Source organism: Camellia sinensis, chromosome 4 (genome assembly GCF_055761805.1).
Source record: "Camellia sinensis isolate YWXY chromosome 4, ASM5576180v1, whole genome shotgun sequence".
NCBI lineage: Eukaryota > Viridiplantae > Streptophyta > Magnoliopsida > Ericales > Theaceae > Camellia > Camellia sinensis.
In genome coordinates this window covers 78,329,615-78,352,489 of record NC_138964.1, presented here as the reverse complement: position 1 = coordinate 78,352,489, position 22,875 = coordinate 78,329,615, and the positions used below count along the sequence as shown (strand labels likewise).

The window sequence follows — 22,875 nt, the reverse complement described above, 5'->3', positions numbered from 1 at the left end:
TTTATTTTTAGAAAAACATAAATTACAAACGCGTTTGGTAATTGACAAAATGTTTAAAATTTTTTAAAAATATAAAAAAGAGTGAGAAATGGCAAGTGGTGGCGGAAGACGGTGGTGGAAAGTGGTGACGGTGGGTGGTGGGTGGTGGCGAATGGATAGTGGTGGTGGGTGGGTGGGTGACGGTGGCAGGTGGTGGGTGGTGGCGAGTGGATGGTGGTGGTGGTGGCGGGTGGTAGGTGGCGGTGGCAGGTGGTAGGTGGCGGTGGCAGGTGGGTGGCGAATGGCGAGTGGTGGCGGGTTGGTGGCGGGTGTTGGGTGGTAGCGCGCGGGTGGTGGTGGCAGGTGGGTGGCGGGTGGTGGTGGCGGTGGTGATGGTGGGTGGGTGGGTGGATGGGTGACGGTGGCGGGTGGTGGTGACAGGTGGGTAGCGGATGGTGGGTGGTGGCGGGTAGGTGACAGGTAGTGGTGGTGGTGGGTGGGTGGGTGGGTGACTTTGGCGGGTGGTGGGTGGTAGCGAGTGGGTGGTGGTGGCAGGTGGGTGGCGGGTGGGCGGTAGGTGATGGTGGCGGTGGTGGCGGGTGGGTGGCGGGTGGCTGGTGGTGGTGGGTGGCTGGTAGTGGCAGGTGGTGGATGGTAGTGGCAACGGGGTGGTAAGTGGTAGTGGCAAGTAGGTGGCGGGTGGTGGTGGCGGGCGGTAGATGGTAGTGGCGGGTGGTGGGTGGATGGCAAGCGGGTGGTGGTGGTGGTGATGGCGAGGGGTGGGTGGTGGTGGCGAGTGGATGGCGAGTGGGTGGTGGTGGCAAGTGGTGGGTGGTGGGTGGTGGTGGCAGGTGGTGGGAGGGTGGGTGGTGGTGGCAGGTGGTGGGAGGGTGGGTGGTGGTGGCGACGGAAAACGGTGGTAGAAAATGGTGGCGGGTGGTGGCTAGTGTTGGGTGGTAAAAAAAAAAAAAATCTCAAAACTCAAAATGAAAACACATTTTTTGTATTTTTATTTTTTGGCTGAATTTATAAACTGAGACCACTGATTTATAAATAAAAAATTTTACCAAACAAATTTTTATTTAAATTTTTAAAATTTTTATAAATATAAAAACACTCAAAATTTAACACCAAAGCATTGCAATGAGGAGGGCGACGAAGAAGAAGAAGAGGAAGAGACACTGATGAATCCTCCATCTCCATCACCATACCTCACCTTTCTTCCTTCACCCGCTAACCCTAACTTCTTCTATTCTCATCTCCACCACCATCCCTCTCACACCACCACCACCAACTCAATCACTTCACCAACACCACCACCTCCGCCTCTGCCACAGCCTCCCGATCTCCCTACCGCTCTCTCAACACTCAAACACCTCATCTACCTCTCCAAAACCACCCTCCACTCTATCTCCACTCTCCTTCCCACCACCGCCCTCTGCCCCTGCCCTTTCAATTTCCACCACCGCCTTCCGCCGGAATCCCTTTTCCGCCACTTCCTCCAATGCCCTTCTTCCCCTTCCCCTCTTTTCAACCTTAACCCCCTCCTGCTCCAATCACTGCGCTACCCCAACACTCTCAAACCCTCCCGACAACTCTTCAATCAGAACTGCTTCCTTCAAACCCTACATGATACCAACTCCAACCTCTGCTTCTCCCTTGACGATTACTGCGACTTCGGCCCCAATTTCTTCTACCGTAATTGGCCCAGCGTAGTTAGCTCTGCCGATCGAGATAGTTTGAGCCGAACCTTCACTCTCCCAGGTATTCTATCGATTCAGTGTGCAAATTTTGTAGGCAGTGATAATGGTGAAATTAAGGGTTTTTCTAGGGTTTGTGTTAGGCTTCTTCCTTTGGAGTTGTGGCTTGTTAGGAGTGAAATTGAGTCATTGAGGGATTACCATATTGCCTATTCGTATAGAGTTCTTTGGATCATTTTGTGTTCTGTTATGGCTGAAGATTGTGATTTCCTTAGATGGGTAATTGTGAATTTGCCTTGTTATGATGTTGTGATTGATGTGCCTATGAGGGATCATATAGTTTTGCTTTTTTAGCTTTGTTTGAAAGCAATTGTGAGGGAAGCTACTGGTTCGGTGGATTCAGTATTGACAGTATTGAACAGAGATGCGTGGCAGTTGAATCCAGCTGCTATGAGTTTATATCATGGATGGCTATTATTTCATGATATAAACTCTGTGTCTAATGATTTGCACGTACAACATTATAATTTCAGTTTATTTTCAATTGTGGAAAGTGGTGTGTTTTTTTTTTTTTTCAAATTATGGATGTGAGAACTTTCTGGTTTCAAGTTCTCTTACTAAGAATTTAGAATTAGAAACAGCATCATAAGCAATCACTTGACCTGCTACTTTGTTTCCTCAGTGCACATCAAAGAAAGGTGGAAGTGAGACAATGGACCTGATTGATTGCAGAATAAAAGTTTGGTAGCCAGTTGACAAGCAGTAAGTATTTTGTTGGTTTAGAGAACAAGATTAAGCCATTTTTTAACAAAATAGGTGAGAGAGATAAAGTTGGAGCATGACATGTGTAGGTCTATGAAATTGGGAATCTCTATTATATTTAAATTTCTAATTTATTATGTATCCATCTTCTGTTTAAAATTAAGCTCTGGATAATTTCCTTTCCAGGTAAAAGTAGTTAGATTGAGATGAGTCCTATCCTTTCAGTCATAGGTTCAACACTTGAAAAAATATTTTCAATAACACCAGTGTCTACAGGGTTGGCCATGGCTTAGTTTTGTTCTTCACTTGGGTTGTGAAAATGAAGTTTATTTTCTTGTACCCATGAACACAGTGATCCCTTACCAAATTCTTCTTTGGTTCAGTTTCATGAAAGTTTCCCATTCTACTCCTCTGTTTAGGGCCATGGGTGGTCTGCTACTACTAGGAGTCTGCGACTTTTGACCAGTTTGTCACTCTGTTTTCTATGCCATCCATATTGGATTCTTTGGCATACATTAAAACTTTTCTTAATCCTTTGATTGAGTCATCTCAAATAGTTGACCTTGTTTATGACTCAATCAATAGCTACTCATAAGTTCTGTTCCATTCCTAATTGTGTCTTTCTTGCAAGGAAGCAAGGACACTTCCCTATATGTGACATATACACATTTTTGGACACGGATAGGTGTCAAACACTGGAGACATGCCCCAACATCTGTTAATTTAGTTTTACTTGACATGTTGCTGACTTGGTGAGGACATGCCTGTATGAGAATCAGACTCACACAGGCCAAAAATGGTAGGGGTCAAACTCTAATTTTGGAAGCCATGGTAAAAATAAAAATAAAAATAAAAAACTTGATACATTCAGAATGGAAAGAAAATTTGACTCTACACTCGCACATCCCAATATCAGTGATGGGCCAAGATGACTTGTACCCAGTTGTCAGTCGCACTTGCACATCCCAACGTGGGTGACTGGTGACGATGACTTCTGCCCAGCGGTGTGTACCCCAGGGCTAATGACCTCTGGCCAGTGGAGAAGGGCTTCTGGCATATTCTCTTTGGCCCTTGCTTGAATTGACCTCCCAGTCTTGTGGCCTTTGGCTGATGTTGCTTGGGTTGTCATGATGATTAAAAAATTATATATATTGATCTCATGTTTGCTCTTTAGCTACCATCTTTTGATTGCTTTGATGCTGCCAATTTTCATCAGCCAAATCAATTTGTGGGCTGTCTGGAGATGGATTACATGTGGATGCAAGCCTCAAACCCATTCATCATCTTTTTTTACTTTATTTATATTTTCTATTTGTCGAACATGACATACAAAGAAAAAATGGGAGAATCAAATCAAAATTTATATTTATAATTTCCAAATGTAAATATATATATGTATATATTGTCGTGGCTCTGCTGGTTTTATGCTTTTTGAAATTTGCCTTGTTAGCGTGTATATATATATCCATGTGCTAATAAATTATTCAAAAGCATACTGTATAATCTTGATCTAGGGAATGACAATCCTTGATTACCTTAGTAGTGTGTACTTTTTGTACACATGGTTTGCACTCCAAAATCCTTGTGTATACGCTGCTGCAAGAATTGTGTCTTGATGGTGTCTTGTTAAAATCAACAGGTTTTATGGAGTAGTGAAGTCTTATGACTCCGAACATAAGAAATTTGTGGTAAGTGCACCGTTCCATGTTCTATTTTTTTATTCTAATACTTGTGTTAGTCATGTTTTGGAGATACACATTTTATTTATTTATTTTTTTATCAATAATGTAATAATTGTAATCTCATATGGTTCTTTGACATAATTTTCTCTGATCAATTTTGTGTTAAAGGTACTGTATGATGATGGAGATGTGGAAGTGCTCCGTTTAGATAAAGAGCGTTGGGAGCTTGTTGACAATGGTCACAAGCCTACAAAGGTTAACTTTCTATTATAAATTCTATTGAAGCAATGAATTGGCCTTTAACTCTAACAATGTGTTTTTTTTACACCACCATTCACAACAGTTAAATTCATCGAAAGGTCTATCTAAAAAAGGATTGTGAGTGATGCCTTCTAATTCATATCTGCAATCTACAAATTGTTTTGTGGGAATTATATGTTTAAATGTGCAGAGGCTTGTGGCAGTATTGGTGCATGGATCTAATTTTATTTTATTTTGCAGATCATCTGAGAAGAACATCTACAAGGTTTCATTTTCATTATGATTTATTCTAAACATTTGGTTTATAATAGTGTTAGTACATTTTGATTATGTAATTCTGTCTAGATATATAACCTGTTTCATATACTAACCATTAAAGCTTCATTAATTTGTTTAGGACCATGGAACTGTTAGTTGAGTATTGAAAGGGTAAAGAGTCCATGAAAACCAACTAAAACATTTTGTTTACAATGTTATAGATAATCAAAATCAACTAAAACATTTCTAACACCAAAATTATAAATTCTGTGTTTACGGAAGCTTAAGCAGAAATATCTATAAATTTTCAGGTTGAGGAACTTGCTCGGTTATCGTTAATACAACTCCTGTCTATATTGATGTGGACGATGGGCGGAAGAAGGTAAATTAATCATTGGAATTTATTCGTATAGAGTCCATTTTTTTTTATATACTTTTCTTTAGGTATGAATACATTTTCATATAATCTGCAAATCAAAGTAGTCATTGCTCCACTAAAAAATCCAAAATACACAGGAAGCCAATATTAATTCTCTTTCTTTCTTGTGCTTAACCCCAGCAAGGTAGAGGGTGGCTTAACAAGTGCAATTTCAACAAACTTGAACGAAGAAGGCCCTTTGCCCTCTATAAAATTGGTCAGAAAACAATTCGGTGGCAGATATGCCATATCATCTGAGGAGTTCACTAGTGAAGTGGTTAGGATTGCATTGTCAAATTTCATTTATATTTGAGGAGTTTTCTCTTTTTTTCTAAACAGTTTGTGTAAGTTACAGAATGTTGATTTTCACAGGTTGGAGCTAAATCACGTAATATTGGATATCTAAAAGGAAAACTGCCTTCTTGGGTTGGGATTCCTACCTCAGTTGCCCTACCATTTGGAGTTTTCGAGAAAGTTCTTTCAGACGGTTTAAATCAGGTTTTCCTCATCTCAAAATCTTTCACATATCTCTATTGTAGTTTGTTATTGCACTCTTCATTCAGCAACTTCTAATGTTTCCGTTTGGCATAGGAATTTTTAACTTCTTAATGTTTCCATTTGGCATAGGAATTGAGCACAAATCAGTAAATGCACTAATCCTGGAATATATATATATATAGTAAACCAAAATTAGCACACACAATTCGTATCGGCTAAAAAGCACTGCCAGTAGGGCTTTTCAGGGCAGATCAACTCTTTATCTGTTACATCATTCAAACCACAAAGAAATAACTCCAAATACCATATATATTCGTAAGACAGCAAGAGATACGCACACATGCACACTCAAAAAGGATTTAGAAGAAGAAGAAGAAGGAGAAGAAGAAGAACAACAACAACCAACAAACCTAATCCAAAAAACACACCAGATTTTATTAGCTGCCTTGTATTTTATTTTTTCATGTGTCATAAAGAGTTCCTTTAACATAATTATGCAAGTCCCAAGTAGGTGCTGCACTGAAGTAGATTAATTTCGCAACTTCCTCTTTTTAAATTTGATTTTTCTCTTGAGCTTCTTATGGCCTGGATTTAGTAGCAAACTATTGAGATCTTGAATTTTTGCTAATTTTTCATTATGACATTGCTTTTATGGGCCCATTGAATTATCTTATTAATTTTGGAAATGTTTTGTTGATGTTTTAAAATTTCTTGATCATTTCTTAATATCTCAAGAAATATTTTTGTCCTGAGTCGTTGGTTTTTGTACTTATGTGAAGTTTCCTTTGTCATGCAGACAAGAAATGCAACAAGGTTACTTGTAGTCCAAGTTTTCCAAGTCCTTAGGTTATTTTTTATTTCTTTTAGTTACTATTAGGGTAGAAATTTTGGAATTGAGGATGAGGGTAAGGGTTTCTTTCTCACAAGCTTTTCAAATGCTCTAAAAGGTTCATAAAATGCTAACATGTAGACACCCCATTTTTAACCGCCCGCAAGACTTAGCCGATTGGTTCGATACACTTGATGATGAAAGTTGAATTGTGTGCTTTGAATTCACAGTGATTCGGATTCAATTAGGCTCCGAAATAACCTCAAATCTTCAACATTTACCTTGTTTGAACCTGTGAGTTTCATTTTTGGACCTTTTCCCACCCTGAGCTGAGTTTGAACAAAAAAAACAGGGGAGGCCATCAAGGCTCGGTCGTGCATCAGTGATGGCCGGCCGCGGCCCTCGACGGCAATAAACACTGTTCTGGGCGGGAGGCCGCCAGCTGTCCATTTTTGAAGATATTTATCACATTTTGAGCTCGAATTCTATAAAAACGAAGCTCTGGGATTGTTTTGAGGGTTGAACAAAAATCTAGAAACCATGTATGCACCTTGAGAGCTCTTGCCTCCTCCTTCTTCCATTGCAAGTCATCTTTGAGCTAACCTAGCTTGTTTATACCATCTCTATACTCCATACATAACCTTGTCTTACCATTCTAGAGACTTGGTTGATCTTGGGGAAGCATAATTCAAGCTTGAGGGTGAATTAAAACCAAGTTTGGACCATCAACAATAAGCTTACTCCTTTAAAGGTATAAGCTTGTTTTCTTCTCTCTTGCATTCATTTCTACAACTTGCTTCATAGTTCTTGCTATTTTGAATTGTTTTGAGCTTATTTGAAGTGTTTGGGGTTGGGTTTGAAGAGTTACCAAAAGGGTAGAGAGCTTGCTCTTTCTATACCTTTACTGATAACTCAAACCTCCCCTTTTCCACTCTTTTCCTTTGATATTCACACTGATTTTCAGAGTTTTAGAAAGGCTAAAAATCATGTTTTGAAGCTTCAAAAGTGGAGGGATTAGCCACCCCTTCTTATTCTTGCTTACTAGCTTTAATTCTCTTCTTTATTGTTTAGCTTTTCAAGCTCCTTTCATGCATGTTCTACCTCTATTTTCCATGTATTAGGGGCTGTTTTGAGGTTGTCCAAGCCTTTTCAATTGGTTCATGCATTGTTTAGTACATTTGTGATCTCATAAGTTAGCATATGTAACTTGTTACTTGTTATATAGCTTGTTTTTACTCATTTCCATGTTGAGAGTCGAAGTTTAATAATCAATCCATCATTCATCTCTTTCATACTTGAGAATGATTTCAACCAATTGAGGTTGTTTGAATCATGTAAGAAAAGTTCCCACTTAATGGCTTAATCTTTTCGAAGATTCATTGTCAACGGTGTGGTCTTTCTCTCATGCTTTAGAAGAACCTCTTGTTTGACATTACTTCTTGTTTAGAGGACTTCAACATCACCATGAACAAATGGACTAAAGAATGGCAAGGCCTAATAAAATTGGTTTAAAACTTGGATCAACACACATAAAGAAAATGGCTTAAATTACTTCAACTTGGCCGGACGTTATGCCAAGTTACTTCTGTCAAGAGTCATCACATGTTAATTCATAGTATTTTGATGATTCTTGAAGCGTTGCAACCTTCCTTTTTGAGTTCATACTATGACAAGAGGGAGGAGTGGTCCTATTCTTTACATTTTATCAATTTTTGTCCAAAATTGAATCCGAGATCATCAAGCAATCATATTGCTCATTGATGGCTTTGGAATCAATTCCAACCTACTCTCGAGGATTTCCCATGACAGAGTAGGAAGGAAGGACAAACAGAGCTTAAGAATGCTCTATCTGCACTGATTTCACCTCAGAACACAAAAACAGAGCTTTACACCAAATTGATGCACGGCCGGTCATCTGTAGACTCGGCCGGCTGTCAATGATGCACGGCCGGCCCTTGGTGTGTGGCCTGCAGTGCGATTTTGTAGAAACAGAGGCAATGGTTGAAGGTGAAACAAAGACGGCCTGGGCAGACAGAGTAGCTTTCAAGCGATGCGCATGCAACCTTCATCCATCTTCCATTATGCTCTTATCAAATGCAATTAATTGTTTCATTAGTATTATTGTCATAGTTGTGAATAAATTTTGTTGTAAATTAATTAGTTGTAGCCAATTAGTTTGTGTTGTAATATTTAATTAGCTTAACCTAGTTAAATTCTTAATTAATTAGCTTAGATAGTTAGTTAATTTTTAAATCAAGTGTTGTAATAATTAGTTAAGTAGTTAGCTAATTTCATTTGTGCTGTAATAATTAGCTTAATTAGCTTAGCTAGTTTATTCATTCGGACTCTCCTTCGTGAGAGCGTGTTGTAATAATGTGTATGTCTTCTAACCCCACGTCTTTTTCCCTTTTATTTAACTGCTTTTGATGGTTAGATTAGGGACATGTTTCAATTAGCATACCTTATGCTTGCATCTATTCATTTTGTATTGCATGCACTGAGACTCGGCGCATCATTTAAATTGCATTGTCGTTTCAATACTTAGATGAATACGTGTTTAACCGCATGTTATCAAATCGATCCATATGCCATATGAGTAGCCGAGCCTATTAATTGCATTCTTTGTACGTGTTGCATTAGTCATCTTGTATAGTTAGGAATCATGCATTTTTCTAACTCTTTTGTTTTGTCTTTGCATGGAGTATTAGGTGAGTTTTTAGTGCTTTAGCATACTTGCATGAGTGTGAGTGATTGCCATGACTAGCATGCTTACCATGAGGCTAAATGCTTCCTTGTTAAACTGTTTGAATTCTTGTGAATGAAGGCTTGTTGCTTGAATTAGAACAATTCAACGAATGTACATTTAAGCCCACTATGTCTAGTGGCAAATTCATAGCTTTAAGCCCACTTTGTTGAGTGGTAAATTTGCAAACTTTAAGCCTACTTGAGGTGGCAAAATTAAACCCTTTTCACAAAACAAACATGAAATTGAGTTGTTCCAATTCTTGCACTTTTAGTCTATACTTGCTTGTGCGCATCGCATAGTAATGCTAGCTTAAATAATTGGAACAAGAGCATATAATGTTGATAAAAATCATATCATGATTAGTAGAGGCCGATCTTTGATCGGGCGAGCGGGGGTGCTCAATCCATGACCTTCCCCTCTTATACCTAAGTTCCCAAGCCGAGGCAAGTTTGGTGATGACGGACACATGGCCTTTGACACGAGTCATGGGTTTTCTAAATTTTTCCAAAATAAAATATTTAGATGGCGACTCTGTGTCTAGCAAAGCAGTCCAATATTGACATTTTGATTCAAAATCAAATTTCCAAAAGATTTGCTAGATTTGGACTCTTTGGTATTTATCAATTTCACATTGCAATTGTGAGATCAAATTCAGAACCGTGGGCGTTCGAACTGTAGGGCTTTCTTTCGAGCTTCCGAAAAGGGGCGCGAAAAAGTCGAGCTACATAACCCCTTCCAAGAGGGGGGTGGGGGTGCTTTTATAAGCACTCCTAGTTTAGAGAGAAAACCAAAAGAAGCTGCTAGGGTTGAGTATCACTTTCTTTCTAGCGCCTCCGTCCAATACAGCCTTGCCATCCTTGCAAAATTTTCATTCCTGTTTGTTGAGGGCAAGTGCGGCCGTGCATACCAGGTGGGCCACACAATGCACTTGCGAGTGCACATGCGACTAATGGTCCAGGTGTCAACTTTGCAAGTTGGGTGCAGGTTTGCATGGCAATGTGCATTTTTGCATGACTTTTGCCTGCTTATGGCCCAATTAAGCCTAAATTGTCTTTTGATCAATGTTTTTGATAAAACCGGTCAGTAATTTTGAAAAATATCATCAATCTAAGTGCAATCGAGCTTCCTCTATCAGGGAATTGGTTTTTGGCTTAAAAATGGCTTCAAGGGAATTTTGGTCGTTTTTACAAAAAGTCAGTTTTTGGCCAAAATAGGGTGTAACGGCAACTTTAAGCAATCTCTAACATTCCAAAAGTGGAGATATTACCATTTCATCATTAGGAGGTTTACAAGTGCTCGAAGTTTTAGGGTCAGTCAAAATGGAGCGTCTATAGTCTCTGTTAGGTCAACCAGGCAAACATGATGACTTCCTAGAGCGAACTCAACTACAAAGTTTGCCAGTGCTTGAGCCTTGATAGTTGTCCTTGGTTGAAATTTGATGTTAAATTGGCCTAACTCTACTGCCAACTTTAAAATTTGCTCAAAGAAGTCTGCTCTTTCAAACAAGGCTTTTAAAGGGAACTCAGTCAACACGATAATTGTGTGCGTGTGGAAGTAATGCGCCAGCTTTCTAGAAGCTCCCATCAAAGCCAGAACGAATTTCTCAAGAGGTAAGTACCTTATCTCTACGTCCAGTAGAGTCTTGCTTACATAGAAGATGGGCAAAGGTTGGATGCCCTCTAGTCAGACTTCCACCCCACTTACTGCGTGATATGAAATGGCCAAGTAAAGAAAAAGTTCTTCGCTAGGCTTGGAAGTTACCAAGGCGGAGCATGGGCTAGGTAACCCTTAGATCTTCAAGTGCTTGGTCACATTCTTCATCCCAAAAGAATTTTGACTTGAGCGTTTGAAAGAAGGGCGTGCAACGATTTGATGACTAGCTGATAAATCTATTAAGCATGGTTTCCATCCTGGCAAGTTGTTGCACCTCTTTGGTTCCTTAAGGTCTTCCAACTCTTGTATTGCCTTGATCTATATGGGATTGATTTCTATTCCACAGTTGGTTACTAAGAAGCCTAAAAACTTTCTTGACAAGTCATTGAGATGGTGTTGCTAAGCTTCCATTGTCTTACCAAGAAAAAAAGTGAACATTTTGAAAGGTCGCCTATATATTCTTTAGTTCAAACGGCATGACCTTGTAACAATACAACCCTCTTGGAGTTGTGAAAGAAGTGATCTCTTGGTTTGGGTCATGCATAGCAATTTAATGATATCTCCACTAAACGTCCAAAAAACTTAAGCGTTTATGCCCGACCCGATCATTAGGTCTACCAACTGATCAATCCTTGACAAGGGAAAGCTATCCTTGGGACATGCCTTGTTAACTGTCTTGTAGTCAATGCAAACATGCCACTTCCCGTTCTACTTTGGGACAACTACAGTATTTGAAATCCATTGAGGGTAATGGACTTCTTTGATTGCCTTTGCCTCTAACAAATTTTTCAATTCCTCTGCTTCTGCATAGTGCAATGCTAACCTCCATATTCTCTGTATGGCCAGTCAAGCATGAGGCAATACGTCCAACTAATGACAAATAAAGTTTGGATCGATACTAGGCATAAAATAGTCTATGCAAACACTTAAATGTTTGAAATAAAAAAAGTCCAACATTTCTGTCATCTCCTTGCTGGACAGAGATGACCTGAGCATTAAAAACTTCTCAGGATTATCTTCATCAATTCAAACTTTTACTAAGTCCTCCACTACATTTTCCTCGACTTTCTTGCTGACATCATCTAGCACCTTCTTGTCTTCTGGTTCTTCGATCATTTGGACAAAGCCTTTCACTCCTCGAGTGCCGTTTACACCGACAAAACACTGCTTTGACAATACTTGATCCCCCCCAGACTTCTTTAATTATCCCGGTTGCCAAAGGAAAATGAATGACTTTATGATATGTAGATACCACAGCCTGCATGGCATGCATCCACCCTTTTTCAAGGATGATGTTGTAAGTGGACGACACTTTTAGCACCCAAAATTTCACTTGCTTTGTGATTGTGCCAGCTTTGACCGACAATATAATCTTTCCCACCAGCTACTCTGGTTGGAAGTTGAAGCCAACCAAAGGTGAAGTGGCTGGTGCTAGGTCCTTGTTTTCCAACTTCAACTGTTTAAAAGCATAGTAATACATGATTTCGATCAAGCTTCCTTGATCGATCAAAATCCATTTGATGTCAAATACATTAATGCGAAGCGTGACAACCAACGCATCGGTGTGTGGGGTTTGGATCCTTTCTAAGTTGTTGCTTGAAAAGGAAATCACATTCCTTAGCTCGGTCTTTACTTTCTTTCCGGCTGGTTGCATAGTCATAACTTCTTTCTCATGCTCTATCTTCTTTATCATTCTGTGGAGCTCAGAAACTCTCTTAGGTGTCACGATGCCATGGATCACTCCTTGTGGGGCATGATCATTTACTTGGCCTTCCAGAACGACTTGCTCCCAAACTATCGGTATGTCTCCTCCATCTATGAACCAACCTAAGTGGCTCGCAGCCACCAACTCCTCCAAATGTTCCTTGAGTGGCATACAATCCTCACTCCTATGCCCTCTCATTGTGGAACATGCAGTGATATCTGGGATTGATTTGTCGCCCAACATTACCTAACTTCACTGGCCACAGGACAAAAGCTTCATCATGAATTTTGCTCAGGATATGATAAATTGGTATCTTGAAGACTGTGATAATGCCCGTGCACACTTCTAATTTCCTTTTACTTTCTTCTTGGTCATTGGAGGGATTGTTTACCTGATCATTGTTATTGCGATTATTGCAGTTGTCGATTGTTCGCTCTGCCAACTGCATTCATTTTGCCCACTGTACTTGTCTGCCACTACTGGATTTACCTTCACGATAGGTCGAGCAACATCCTCTTTAACCTTAATGTATTGGTTGATTTTCTCCATCAAGGCTTCCATCATTGTGGGCGACATCATCGTCAATGAATCCCTTAATTTGTGCCCCATAGGAAAGCCTCGCTTCTATTAGGCAATGGCCAAGTTTAAAGGACATTCTTGAATGTCATTGAATGTCTCCCAATACCTAGTGTTGTACTGTCAATGACTCACCTAGTTTCATGTTCATGATCAAAAGATGATCAACCTTTTTTGGCATTTTAGTGTTTGTCTTGAATCTAATGACAAACACCTCAACAAGTAGTGGCCAGCCGGCAATGCTCTCTTCTGGTAATTTGTCAAACCACTTCAAACCCAACTCACCTAAACTAGAGGGAAAGACGGTGCACATTAAGGCATCATCCCGCCTATGAACAGCCATAACTTGATAGAAATGGCTTATATGCATGTAAGGGTCCATTTTCCCCTCGAAGATGGTAAACTTAGGTTAGTGAAAGCCTCTAGGTAGCAACGCATTCTCAATTTCTGGGACAAAAGGAGTGGCATTAAGCCTTGCCAACTCCCTATCTAGAAGAATGCGAACAACCACACATGATACTAGTATCACTACCTTAATGCTACCATAGCTTCTGGGGACCATTCTCTAGATCACTAGCCTCATTTGCGCAATTACTCTTCTTTGCACCCTTTCATCAAGAATGCTCCTTAGATCTTTTGATCTGGCAAAATATGAATACCCAAAACTAGAGAATGAACGCAAGGGGCAATAGCTACTCCCCTCCGCATAAGATCTCTCTATTTTGGGTGCAGAGGATGCCTTTGTCCTGTCGGTTATCCTGTTGGTAGAAAGCACAGGAGTGGCATGCTTGCCATCTCCTCCAAGATGTTGGGATAGGACGAACTCATCGTGGATTTCCACTCCAACGACGCCATTTTCCCTCATTTGGTGTTTCATGTTATCCATCTCCTCTGTCATTCTCCTAATAATATAGTCTTGCTTTGTCACTCTATTCTCTAGGTAATGAGGGTTTGGTCGTCACCGTTGGATGTGCCCATCAGGGCTCTAAGAATATTGTGGGCTCCGTTCACACTTCTCTCGCACATCTCTTGTGGGTCCCTTCTTGGTAGTATCTAGATCTCCCATTAGAAGTGCAGAAGGCAGATTTTTGTGCCCCTTGTTGGCCTCTAGCATCGCTCCAGCGAGTGCTGAGATTGGAGGATCTTTGTTGGCTATTCAAACTTAGAAAACTTAATCACAAGGTTTTGTCTGGATTCCAGCAGACGGCGCCAATTGTGCAGATATGGAATTTACCCCTCATGTTAGTACCTCGTGATCAAGTCCGAACCTCTATGAATGATGTCATTTACCCTAACAACACGAACACAGTGAGCTTACTAGTTGGTGCTAAAAAATCCCTCTGATGCCTAAGTTAGGTTTTAGAAATCAATATGGGGAAAAAGATCTCTACATTTGAGTATTCATAATTGCATTACCTTTCTTAGGTCAAACTCCAAGTCTTTTGCATTCTTTTGCACAGTAGAATCCTAGTGGTACTCTAATTCTCTTTAACATCTCCCACCAGGAGTCTATCTTTTAAGGATAGCGCTCATCCTCAACCGAGCCAAGCAAACGATCTGCTCGATTGCTCTCCATTCTAGTAGCTACTTAGTCATTCTTCTACTCATTCCAACCTAAAGGCAACTAAGCATATACTAACACTTACACCGCTCAACAACACGTAGTCTGACTTTCGACCTAGCACATTCTGTCCGGTCGCAAACCGAATCCATACATGTCCACCAGACACACTTCATGCATGGTCTAACACACGCGTCTCTTTTTCTTGGCCCAATCCATTCGGCCAACAAACCGTTACTTAGTCCAAACTTAAGCTTTGTTTGTCTAATTGGCCCAAATACAAACTACATTTATCTGGCCTGCCCATACTTGAAAGCCTTACTGAAATTAGCTAGGCCCAATACTCCGACACAATTTGCCCTCTTAGTAAACAATTTTGTATATGTGATTTCCAACAATCAACAACAATGCAAACATATATTAGAGAATAAATGAAGATACATATAGCAAGGTGGAAGGAAAACAAAGGTAGATGATGGGGTAAAAAGAAATATCTTATTACAAATTTCAATTAGGGAAGGGCTTCTCTCCTGTTGAGAAAATCATCTGAATGGTATTGTTGGGCCTCTGTGGCCCCACTACGAAACTCACATCGATGATCTGAACCATTTAATGTGTAAGGCTTGTCGACTATGAAGCACGGGTACTCCAAAAATAGTGCCGTACGAGTACCGGGTACTTACCGGGTGCGGGTACGCGTACCGGGTACGGCAAAAGAGGGTCCGGTACGTTTGGCTTATTCGGGTACGCCACGGGTACGCCATGGGTACGGCGTGGGTACGCCATGGGTATGCCAAGGCCTTTTTTTTTTTTTTTTTTTTTTTTTTTTTTTTTTTTTTTTTTTTCTGCCCTTGCAAATTAGCAATTATTATTATTATTATTTATTTTTTTTGGTGCCCTTGCAGATCAGTAATTTTGATGTTTTTCTGTTGTCCTGTTTGTCTGTATAAATTGTAGAAGCATATCAACAAATGATTTTAATGTTTTTAAAAAGCAATTTGAACCAAAAAAAATAACAAGGCCTATAAAGGGTAGTTCTGTGTATGACTATGCATTATGCTTTTGCTTTAGATCCTCCTACAATTTCTTTATAAAATCTTTAATCATAACAAACTTTTAAAGTTTATGCACAAAACATTAAAAATTGATACTGTATTAGTTGATTAGTAGTTGTTGGGAATGATGCAATTTTATGTATTATGCAAATTGCAATTGACAACCTGCACCAATTGAGAATTTTTTTCCTTTATTGTTGGTAATTAACTTTAAATCTTTCTTTGGTCTCCTGTTATTTCTTTGGTCTCACCCTATAAAAATAGCAAATTGATGAGCAAAAAGAAAGATTTTAAAAATAAATTATGATCACAAATTCACAGTGCATAACATATCAAAGTGAGAGATTTCACAAATATTATTTTTAACGCTTAATGGTTTTAAATTATAGGAAAATGAGTAGTTCTTTTCTTAGTTTTGATATTTAATTTTAATTTGTAGGTTGGATCCTTTAATCAAAATTATATTTAAAAAAAAATAAAAAAATATCGGCGTACCGTAGCCGTATCCGTATCGTACTTTTTTTGAGTTTTGCCGAATCGGCGTACCCGCACTCGTACCCGTACCGTACTCGTACCCGCACCCGTGCTTCCTTGCTTGTCGAGTACTTCATTTGTGCAAAAAATCACGTTGATTGGATATCGATAACCATTTAATCAATTCACATTTGTGTCAACAATTTATTTTTAAAATCATACTTACCGTTGACACAAATGTGACATGATCAATTGGCTATTGATATCTAATCAACACGATTTTTATAGGAATGAAGTACTCGACAAGCCTTACACATAATATTTGCACTTTGAATATATAAATACATTACACAAATAACACCTACACATTGCACAAATAATGCGTTCAGATCCTTTGGAGAGATTTTCTCTAGGGTGATAGTGCAGTGCACCAAACGACGTCATTTTGTGCACTGCTCCCCCCCTCCAAAAAAAAAAGCCAAACAATTACATTAACAGTTGGTGAAAGAGAGAGGGGAGTGGGGGAGAGAGTGAAAGAGAGAGAAACGAAGATGAAGACGAAAGAGAGAAGACGAGATCTCATCGCTAGCCCACCGTGATAGCCATTGCTTCACTCGTGAAGAGCGGTGACCTTCGAAGTTCCCTCGTTCGCAGTCGTGTTCGTCTTAGCTTGGTCCAGAACTTGTAATCGGTGCTAAGAATGCGAACCTAGATGCGCTCTTCTTTGCCTTTGTCATCGACGACTTTGAGTATGGAACTGATGATACCGTGGACCAAGTGGATGGGGTCGAGATCGGGATCAACGTAGGGCTGTGGCTTTTTCTTAAGGAAGCTCAACCATAGCTCCACCGATTCAACTATGTCCTCTAACAACATCGTCATCTCCAAACCCCCAATTCAATTCAACAATCTCTCTCTCTCTCTCTCTCTCTAAGTATATATGTATGTTATATTATATGTATGCATGAAGAGTGAATTTTTGGGTAGATAAGGGATAAACATATGAAATTGAGAGATTTTTAGCTAAGATGGAGATGGGATTGAGGAGAAAGCTATAGTTTGGTGACGGAGAGAAGCCGTGACATTATCGGAAAAGCGAGACGGATGATGACTTGAAAACAAACTGCTGGTAGCATAAAGTTTGTGGCTTTTTTTTTTTTTTTGGAGGGGTGGTCAACAGTGCACAAAACGACGTCATTTTGTGCATTGCACCATCACCCTAGAGGAAAAACGCACACCAGAGGATCCGAACTCTAACATAACCCTGCACCATGCATATACAAAATTTGCATCTTGTTTAAGGGTAATCAATGACTCAGGTTGGACCTACCCAGCGCGCAACTACTATTCCCAGGTCCCATATATGGACTGGACTTCTTAGGCTTTGATTAGTTAACAAGTCAAACATTTAATATTTCTATTATTGTTTTTTTCATTTTTTACTTCCCAACATATTTCAACTATTTCCATTATTATTTTTCTTTTCTTTTTTACGTTTCTCATACAATCAACTCACTACAGGAATTATGAGTTTTGACGATGTTTATTTAACGGCATTTTATAAAACGTCACATTTTGTCATATTTAACGGCATTTTTTAAACGTCGTTTTTTTAATATTGAAACGGCACCGTTTCAATATTTGAAGGCGTTTAGAAGCGCCTTCAAATGTCCTCTCCCCTATATGGGCAAGCTGGTGAATTCGTTCACTTATCAGTCTCTCGTTCGCTCTCTCTCTCTAAACAGATGCCCTAATCTCTTCCAGCAAAATGCCTTCGTAAAAATTTCGAATCTCTTACTCACTCATCTATTTATCGATTCATCTCTCTCTAAACAGAATGCCCTAATTTTGATTTTGATTCTCTAAACAGAATGTCTCGATTTTGAATATCCCTCAATGAATCTGTTTATCGATTCATCTCTTTCGATTTCGATTTCAAAATTTATGTTTCGGTGATTCTCTCTCAAATTTCGAAGCCTATTTTGAATCTGAGTCCTCACGCCTTCTTTGATTTCGATTTCATCTGAATGTTTGATTTCGATTTCGATTTCGATTTCGATTTTGAAGCTCCACCGCCACCACCATCTGCATCGACAAGGTAGGTGAGCTCTCTCTCTCTCTCTCTTAACCCTCTCTAAACGGTTATCATTCGCAGAGATTCAGATCGGTTTCGATTTCGAAGCTCCACTGCCACCACCATCTGCACCATCGTCTACTAAGGTGAGCTCCACCGTCTCTCTGTCTCTCTGAAACTCTTCGTTTCCGTCTCTCTCTCTCTCTCTCACACACACACACACACACAAATTTCAATGGAAGAATATAGTTTGCCCTAATTGTGATTTTTTTGTGTTCCTAATTGGAAGTCTCTAATTTATGTGCTTTAATGGCAAATCTAATTCTTGATGTCCTCTAATTTCTAAAAACATTGTGGATTGTGAATGTGTGTGAATTTTTTTATTGTACAATTATAGTTATGGATTTGAAGAAAGGAAAAAGAAGCGAAAAGTAGGAAAAAAAGTTATTCGATCTCGATCGGAGTTGTTGATAAATTTTTTGGTAGTAAGAAACAAATAATAGAGAGTTCTGATTCAGTTGATGAAGATATGGTTTGGTGATTAAAGAACCTAATCAATGTATAAATGATAAGCTAAGAAGAGAGAGTTTATTGAAGAAACAATATTCTTTTACAGAGACAAAATCATATATACATACAGAGAGAGTTTGTGTAGACTACTTTCCCTGGGTTGTATAGCATGGAAACCCTCAACTACACAATGAACATATGTTGATCCATCTATTTACCTTCATGCATACCTATCTATATTTGCATTAATCCATAGCTTCTATGAAACCCACCACATTGAACTTCTCTCGAGTCCCAAAAAAATCCCAACAAATCCCTCCCCAAACCTAAGATCCAAAATAAAAATTGACAAAATGGCCCTGTAATTAGTCAAAAATTGGTTTTAGCTTTGCCAATGAGATTATAATCATATAAGGTTTTGATCTAGTGTTATTTTTTATACAACTCTTAATGATCTATTTTTAAAAAATAAAAAATAAAAATAGAAAAAAACTTGAAGGGGAGGAAAGAACTTTAGCTTCTAAAAATTAAAGGGTTAAAAGACAATTTATGAAACACAAGATTCTTATCCACCCGTGTGTTAGGTACTTGACTTTCAGAATTTTTTTTTTTTGAATCTTCTAGGGTCTTTTGGAGAAGTTTTTCGTGCCATTTGGAATAGGACAGATGTTGCCATTAAAGTTTTTCTTGAACAAGATTTAACTATTGAGAACATCGAAGACTTTTTCAATGAGATATCTATTCTAAGGTTTGTCTTAATTGATCTATTTGCAACTCATATTTCCCCTCCTCCACTTTGTTCTTATCCATGCGATTGACTTTTTTCTTTCTTTTTCTTTTCTTCTTTTCATACACAGCCGTCTACGCCACCCAAATGGTAATGCCCTGCATTTGTTTGATCAACTTAACTCTGCTATATTATGTTTACACTTTACACTATAGGATTTGTGAATGGAAAAAACACTCAATTTTTTTCTTTTGATGTTCATATCAGAAATAATTATACTGTAGTGATATGAAGAAAATAATACATTTTTTTGCAGTTATTTTATTCCTTGGTGCCTGCACAAAGCCTCCTCGGCTGTCCATGGTGACTGAATACATGGAAATGGGATCATTGTATCATTTAATCCATGTGAGTGGGTTGAAAAAGAGACTCAACTGGAGAAGGAAGGTGAAAATGATATGTGATATATGCAGGTGCGTTTGACCATCACCTTTTCCATTGCACTACCTCATTGACATTGCACATTTATGTTGGTACTACTGCTAAATAAGTAACTTATGGTTGCTGTTGGAGCTCAGTATATTTTCTTATGTTGTTATGTTTGCTTTTCCATTAATGAATGAGCATTCCTTCACTACAGGAAATATCTGTTTTGTGGAAAATGATTACTCGTTTTTTTATATTTACCATAGGCCTATATTATTCAATTAAATGTTGAAGGTGTATTTCCTGGTTAAGTACTTTGTAATTTTTCAGCTTAAAATGAAAAGGTTATTATTCCTTTTGTCATTTGCAGTGACTACTTGTTCAAGCTTTTGTTGATTGGAGATTCTGGAGTTGGAAAATCATGTCTTCTTCTGAGATTTTCTGTAAGTGCTTTGGAATGTTTTTCACTTTCTCCTATATTTCTTCTTTTTAATGAATAGTATACTACATTCTTATTGGATGTTAGTTGAACATGTTCCTTAAGTAAGCATATTGGTGGCTTGTTGCACCAGTAAGGGTAACTTAGATAAACTCTGCATTACAGCTGGATTCGATTTGTTTATTTCTCTCTCTCTCTCTCTCTCTCTCTCATGTTTGTATATGTGCATATAATTTTGTGCTTGAGCTTCCAGTTTGGTAAATGGATGGTTGGATTTGAGTTAAATTAGAGTTGATAGCAACCCAACCTGTTAAAGAAAATTTGTCTGTAATTGCTCATCCTTTTTATGTTTTTGGTTGTCAATTACTTACCTGTTGGGAGAAAAAAAACCAAAGCTTCTGTTCTTAACTTAGGAACCTAGTTTGCTATAATTAAATCCAGAATTCATACAATTCCAATGGTAGCACTGCATGATGAGTCTTTGAACATGAGCAAATTGTGAAAAATGTTTCCTGCATGTTTGCTTGCTTATTTGTGTCTTTCGAATATATATCTAAAATGAGTCATCCAGAGAAAATGTGAAAGTTTAATATAGGAACGAGATCTCACAATTTACAACTATTTGACATTGCAGTGGCTATTTAACTTCTTTCCTTATTGATGTTGTGTTGTTAGTAGAAAGGAGTACAAGGGTATCAGAAACTGGATTTATTCCTTTAAATTGCCTAGAGCTAATATACAACTTAAACCTCTTATTGAATGATAGATTGTGGATTCACTTAATAGTCATCACACTGTTCACCTTTTAAATACTTGTTCTTATTCAATGTAGGCATTTTCAGATCATTATTCAAGCATTTTGAATACCTTCCCCCTAAAATCTTCCCTGAGCTAGTGCAGATGTGTCACAGACTCACATCTATTATTTATTTTTAAATGCTCAATCTAGGTTTTTGACAAACCTTAGCAAATGATCTAGCTTTGACATTTATATGTTTGAGATTTGAAATTATTAGTGTTGTGCTATCTGCTATTTATTTGTTTCTTATTAGCACACTGCATAGACAAGTAAATATTTGTGAATGTTCTTGCAGTTCCTCTTTTTTGATCCCTTCAATTTTGTTTTTCTAGAATGACCATCAAAGAAATTGGTTTATCTGATGCTGCATTGGACGCACTGGTGCAGTGTTTTTCCAGAAAACCTTCTGAAATCAAGGTATTCAGTATGCCCTTCATGTGAGACTTTTGTTGGTCTTAATTTTAGTGTCTATTGAATAAATGTTTTTGCTTTTCTGTGGTGCTGCTCAGTTCTCCCATTTTTATCTAATACAACTGGTCATAGTGAAAACTCTGGTCCAGCTGTTTCCCATTTGTTTTGTGCTGGCTTGACAGAGATATGAACCACCATCAAACATCTCATACAGGAGAGATATACGAAGTTCTTAGTAAGGGAGAGAATTCTGTGGAGGGCCCTGGGAATTCATTTCTTGATAAAGATCTTGAAGCAGCTCTTGATTCTTTTGACAACATGTTTTGTCGTCGATGTCTTGTAAGCACCACTTCATGCTTTCTAATTCTCTATATTGTTTAGTGCCATTGTCCTATAACTACCTCTGTACTCTTGCTGTTTTTGTTGGCAGCTCTTTGATTGTAGGCTGCATGGATGTTCCCAGGATCTTGTCTTTCCAGTAAGTTGGTTGCTTGATTTTGGTTATCATTGCTATAAAAATTGTAGTTGTCTGCTATTTCTGAGGACTTTTTATTCAGTAATTTATCAATTGTCAGGCTGAGAAACAGCTTCCATGGAGCTTTCTAGATGAGGAAAATATATCATGTGGTCCGCATTGCTATAAACTGGGAAGGATGACTATTTAAAATAACATTCAGTAGCTTGAACTTCTCATATTTATTTTTGTTATCTATTCATTGCACATCTTTTATTGGCTTTGTTTTTATTATTATTATGTTTTATGATTGGCAGAGACCGAGAGACTGAAGGCCATGGGAAGCAGCATGGAGAGCGATTTAGAATAATGATGAAGGATGGATGGGGGTTGGGTGTTTTGGATCACTTTCTTATTTTGTGTGTTAAAATTCTTTGGATTTTTATTTCCCTTCTTTTTTCTTTTTTTCCTCTGATCTGACTGGGGGGTTGGGTGTCTTGGTTCACTTTCTTCTGTTTTTTTGTGTTAAATGGGGGAGTGGTGAGAGAGAAGAGGGTAATATTATTTTGTGGCTTTGTATATAAGGTAATAATTTTTTGATTGAGAATTGTGAATTCAATTTTTGGATATGTTATTTTGTGGGTAATAGTGATTGGATATTAAATTGAATGGGAGTTATTATTTCATATTAGTGCTATTTAGTTTTATTACAGGTGTTCTTTTAGTTCAATCACATAAAATGAGCACAATTTCAAAAATAAAAAAAAAGATAAGACGGCGTTTTTAAAACGCCACTATAACAGTTGGAATTTTTAAGTTAAAAAAACATATGGCGGCGGTTAAAAACGTCGCTAAAACCAGAGTGATGTCACAGTACC

General features: G+C 38.5%; 1 protein-coding gene across 19 annotated transcripts; it reads left to right on the top strand.

Moving 5' to 3' along the window:
• The first annotated feature begins 1,116 nt into the window (after positions 1 to 1,116).
• LOC114274976 (alpha-glucan water dikinase, chloroplastic) lies at positions 1,117 to 22,666 on the top strand. Of its 19 annotated transcripts, none has more exons than XM_082925209.1 (16): positions 1,117 to 1,743; positions 2,362 to 2,441; positions 4,081 to 4,129; positions 4,292 to 4,378; positions 4,625 to 4,649; positions 4,954 to 5,024; positions 5,202 to 5,337; positions 5,433 to 5,558; positions 19,366 to 19,489; positions 19,599 to 19,618; positions 19,785 to 19,941; positions 20,265 to 20,337; positions 21,465 to 21,549; positions 21,758 to 21,882; positions 21,974 to 22,021; positions 22,119 to 22,666. In XM_082925209.1, exons 4-9 carry the CDS (start codon positions 4,359 to 4,361, stop codon positions 19,441 to 19,443), a joined length of 456 nt encoding a protein of 151 aa, XP_082781335.1. In that variant the 5' UTR covers positions 1,117 to 1,743; positions 2,362 to 2,441; positions 4,081 to 4,129; positions 4,292 to 4,358; the 3' UTR covers positions 19,444 to 19,489; positions 19,599 to 19,618; positions 19,785 to 19,941; positions 20,265 to 20,337; positions 21,465 to 21,549; positions 21,758 to 21,882; positions 21,974 to 22,021; positions 22,119 to 22,666. The 19 variants fall into 19 exon arrangements, 17 of the variants coding, with proteins under 17 accessions (XP_082781335.1, XP_028072763.1, XP_028072764.1 ...); XM_028216962.2 differs by having other exon boundaries at positions 21,726 to 21,882; XR_014366709.1 differs by lacking the exon at positions 4,625 to 4,649 and having other exon boundaries at positions 21,676 to 21,882; positions 22,315 to 22,666.
• Positions 22,667 to 22,875: the final 209 nt, after the last annotated feature.

Coding starts and splice junctions, on each gene's coding strand:
- LOC114274976 (XM_082925200.1), top strand. CDS start 4,509: ATGCCTTCTAATTCATATCTGCAATCTACAAATTGTTTTGTGGGAATT. Junction 4,650..4,953: donor CTGAGAAGAACATCTACAAG/GTTTCATTTTCA, acceptor ATAAATTTTCAG/GTTGAGGAACTTGCTCGGTT. Junction 5,559..19,365: donor TTTCAGACGGTTTAAATCAG/GTTTTCCTCATC, acceptor TGAATCTTCTAG/GGTCTTTTGGAGAAGTTTTT.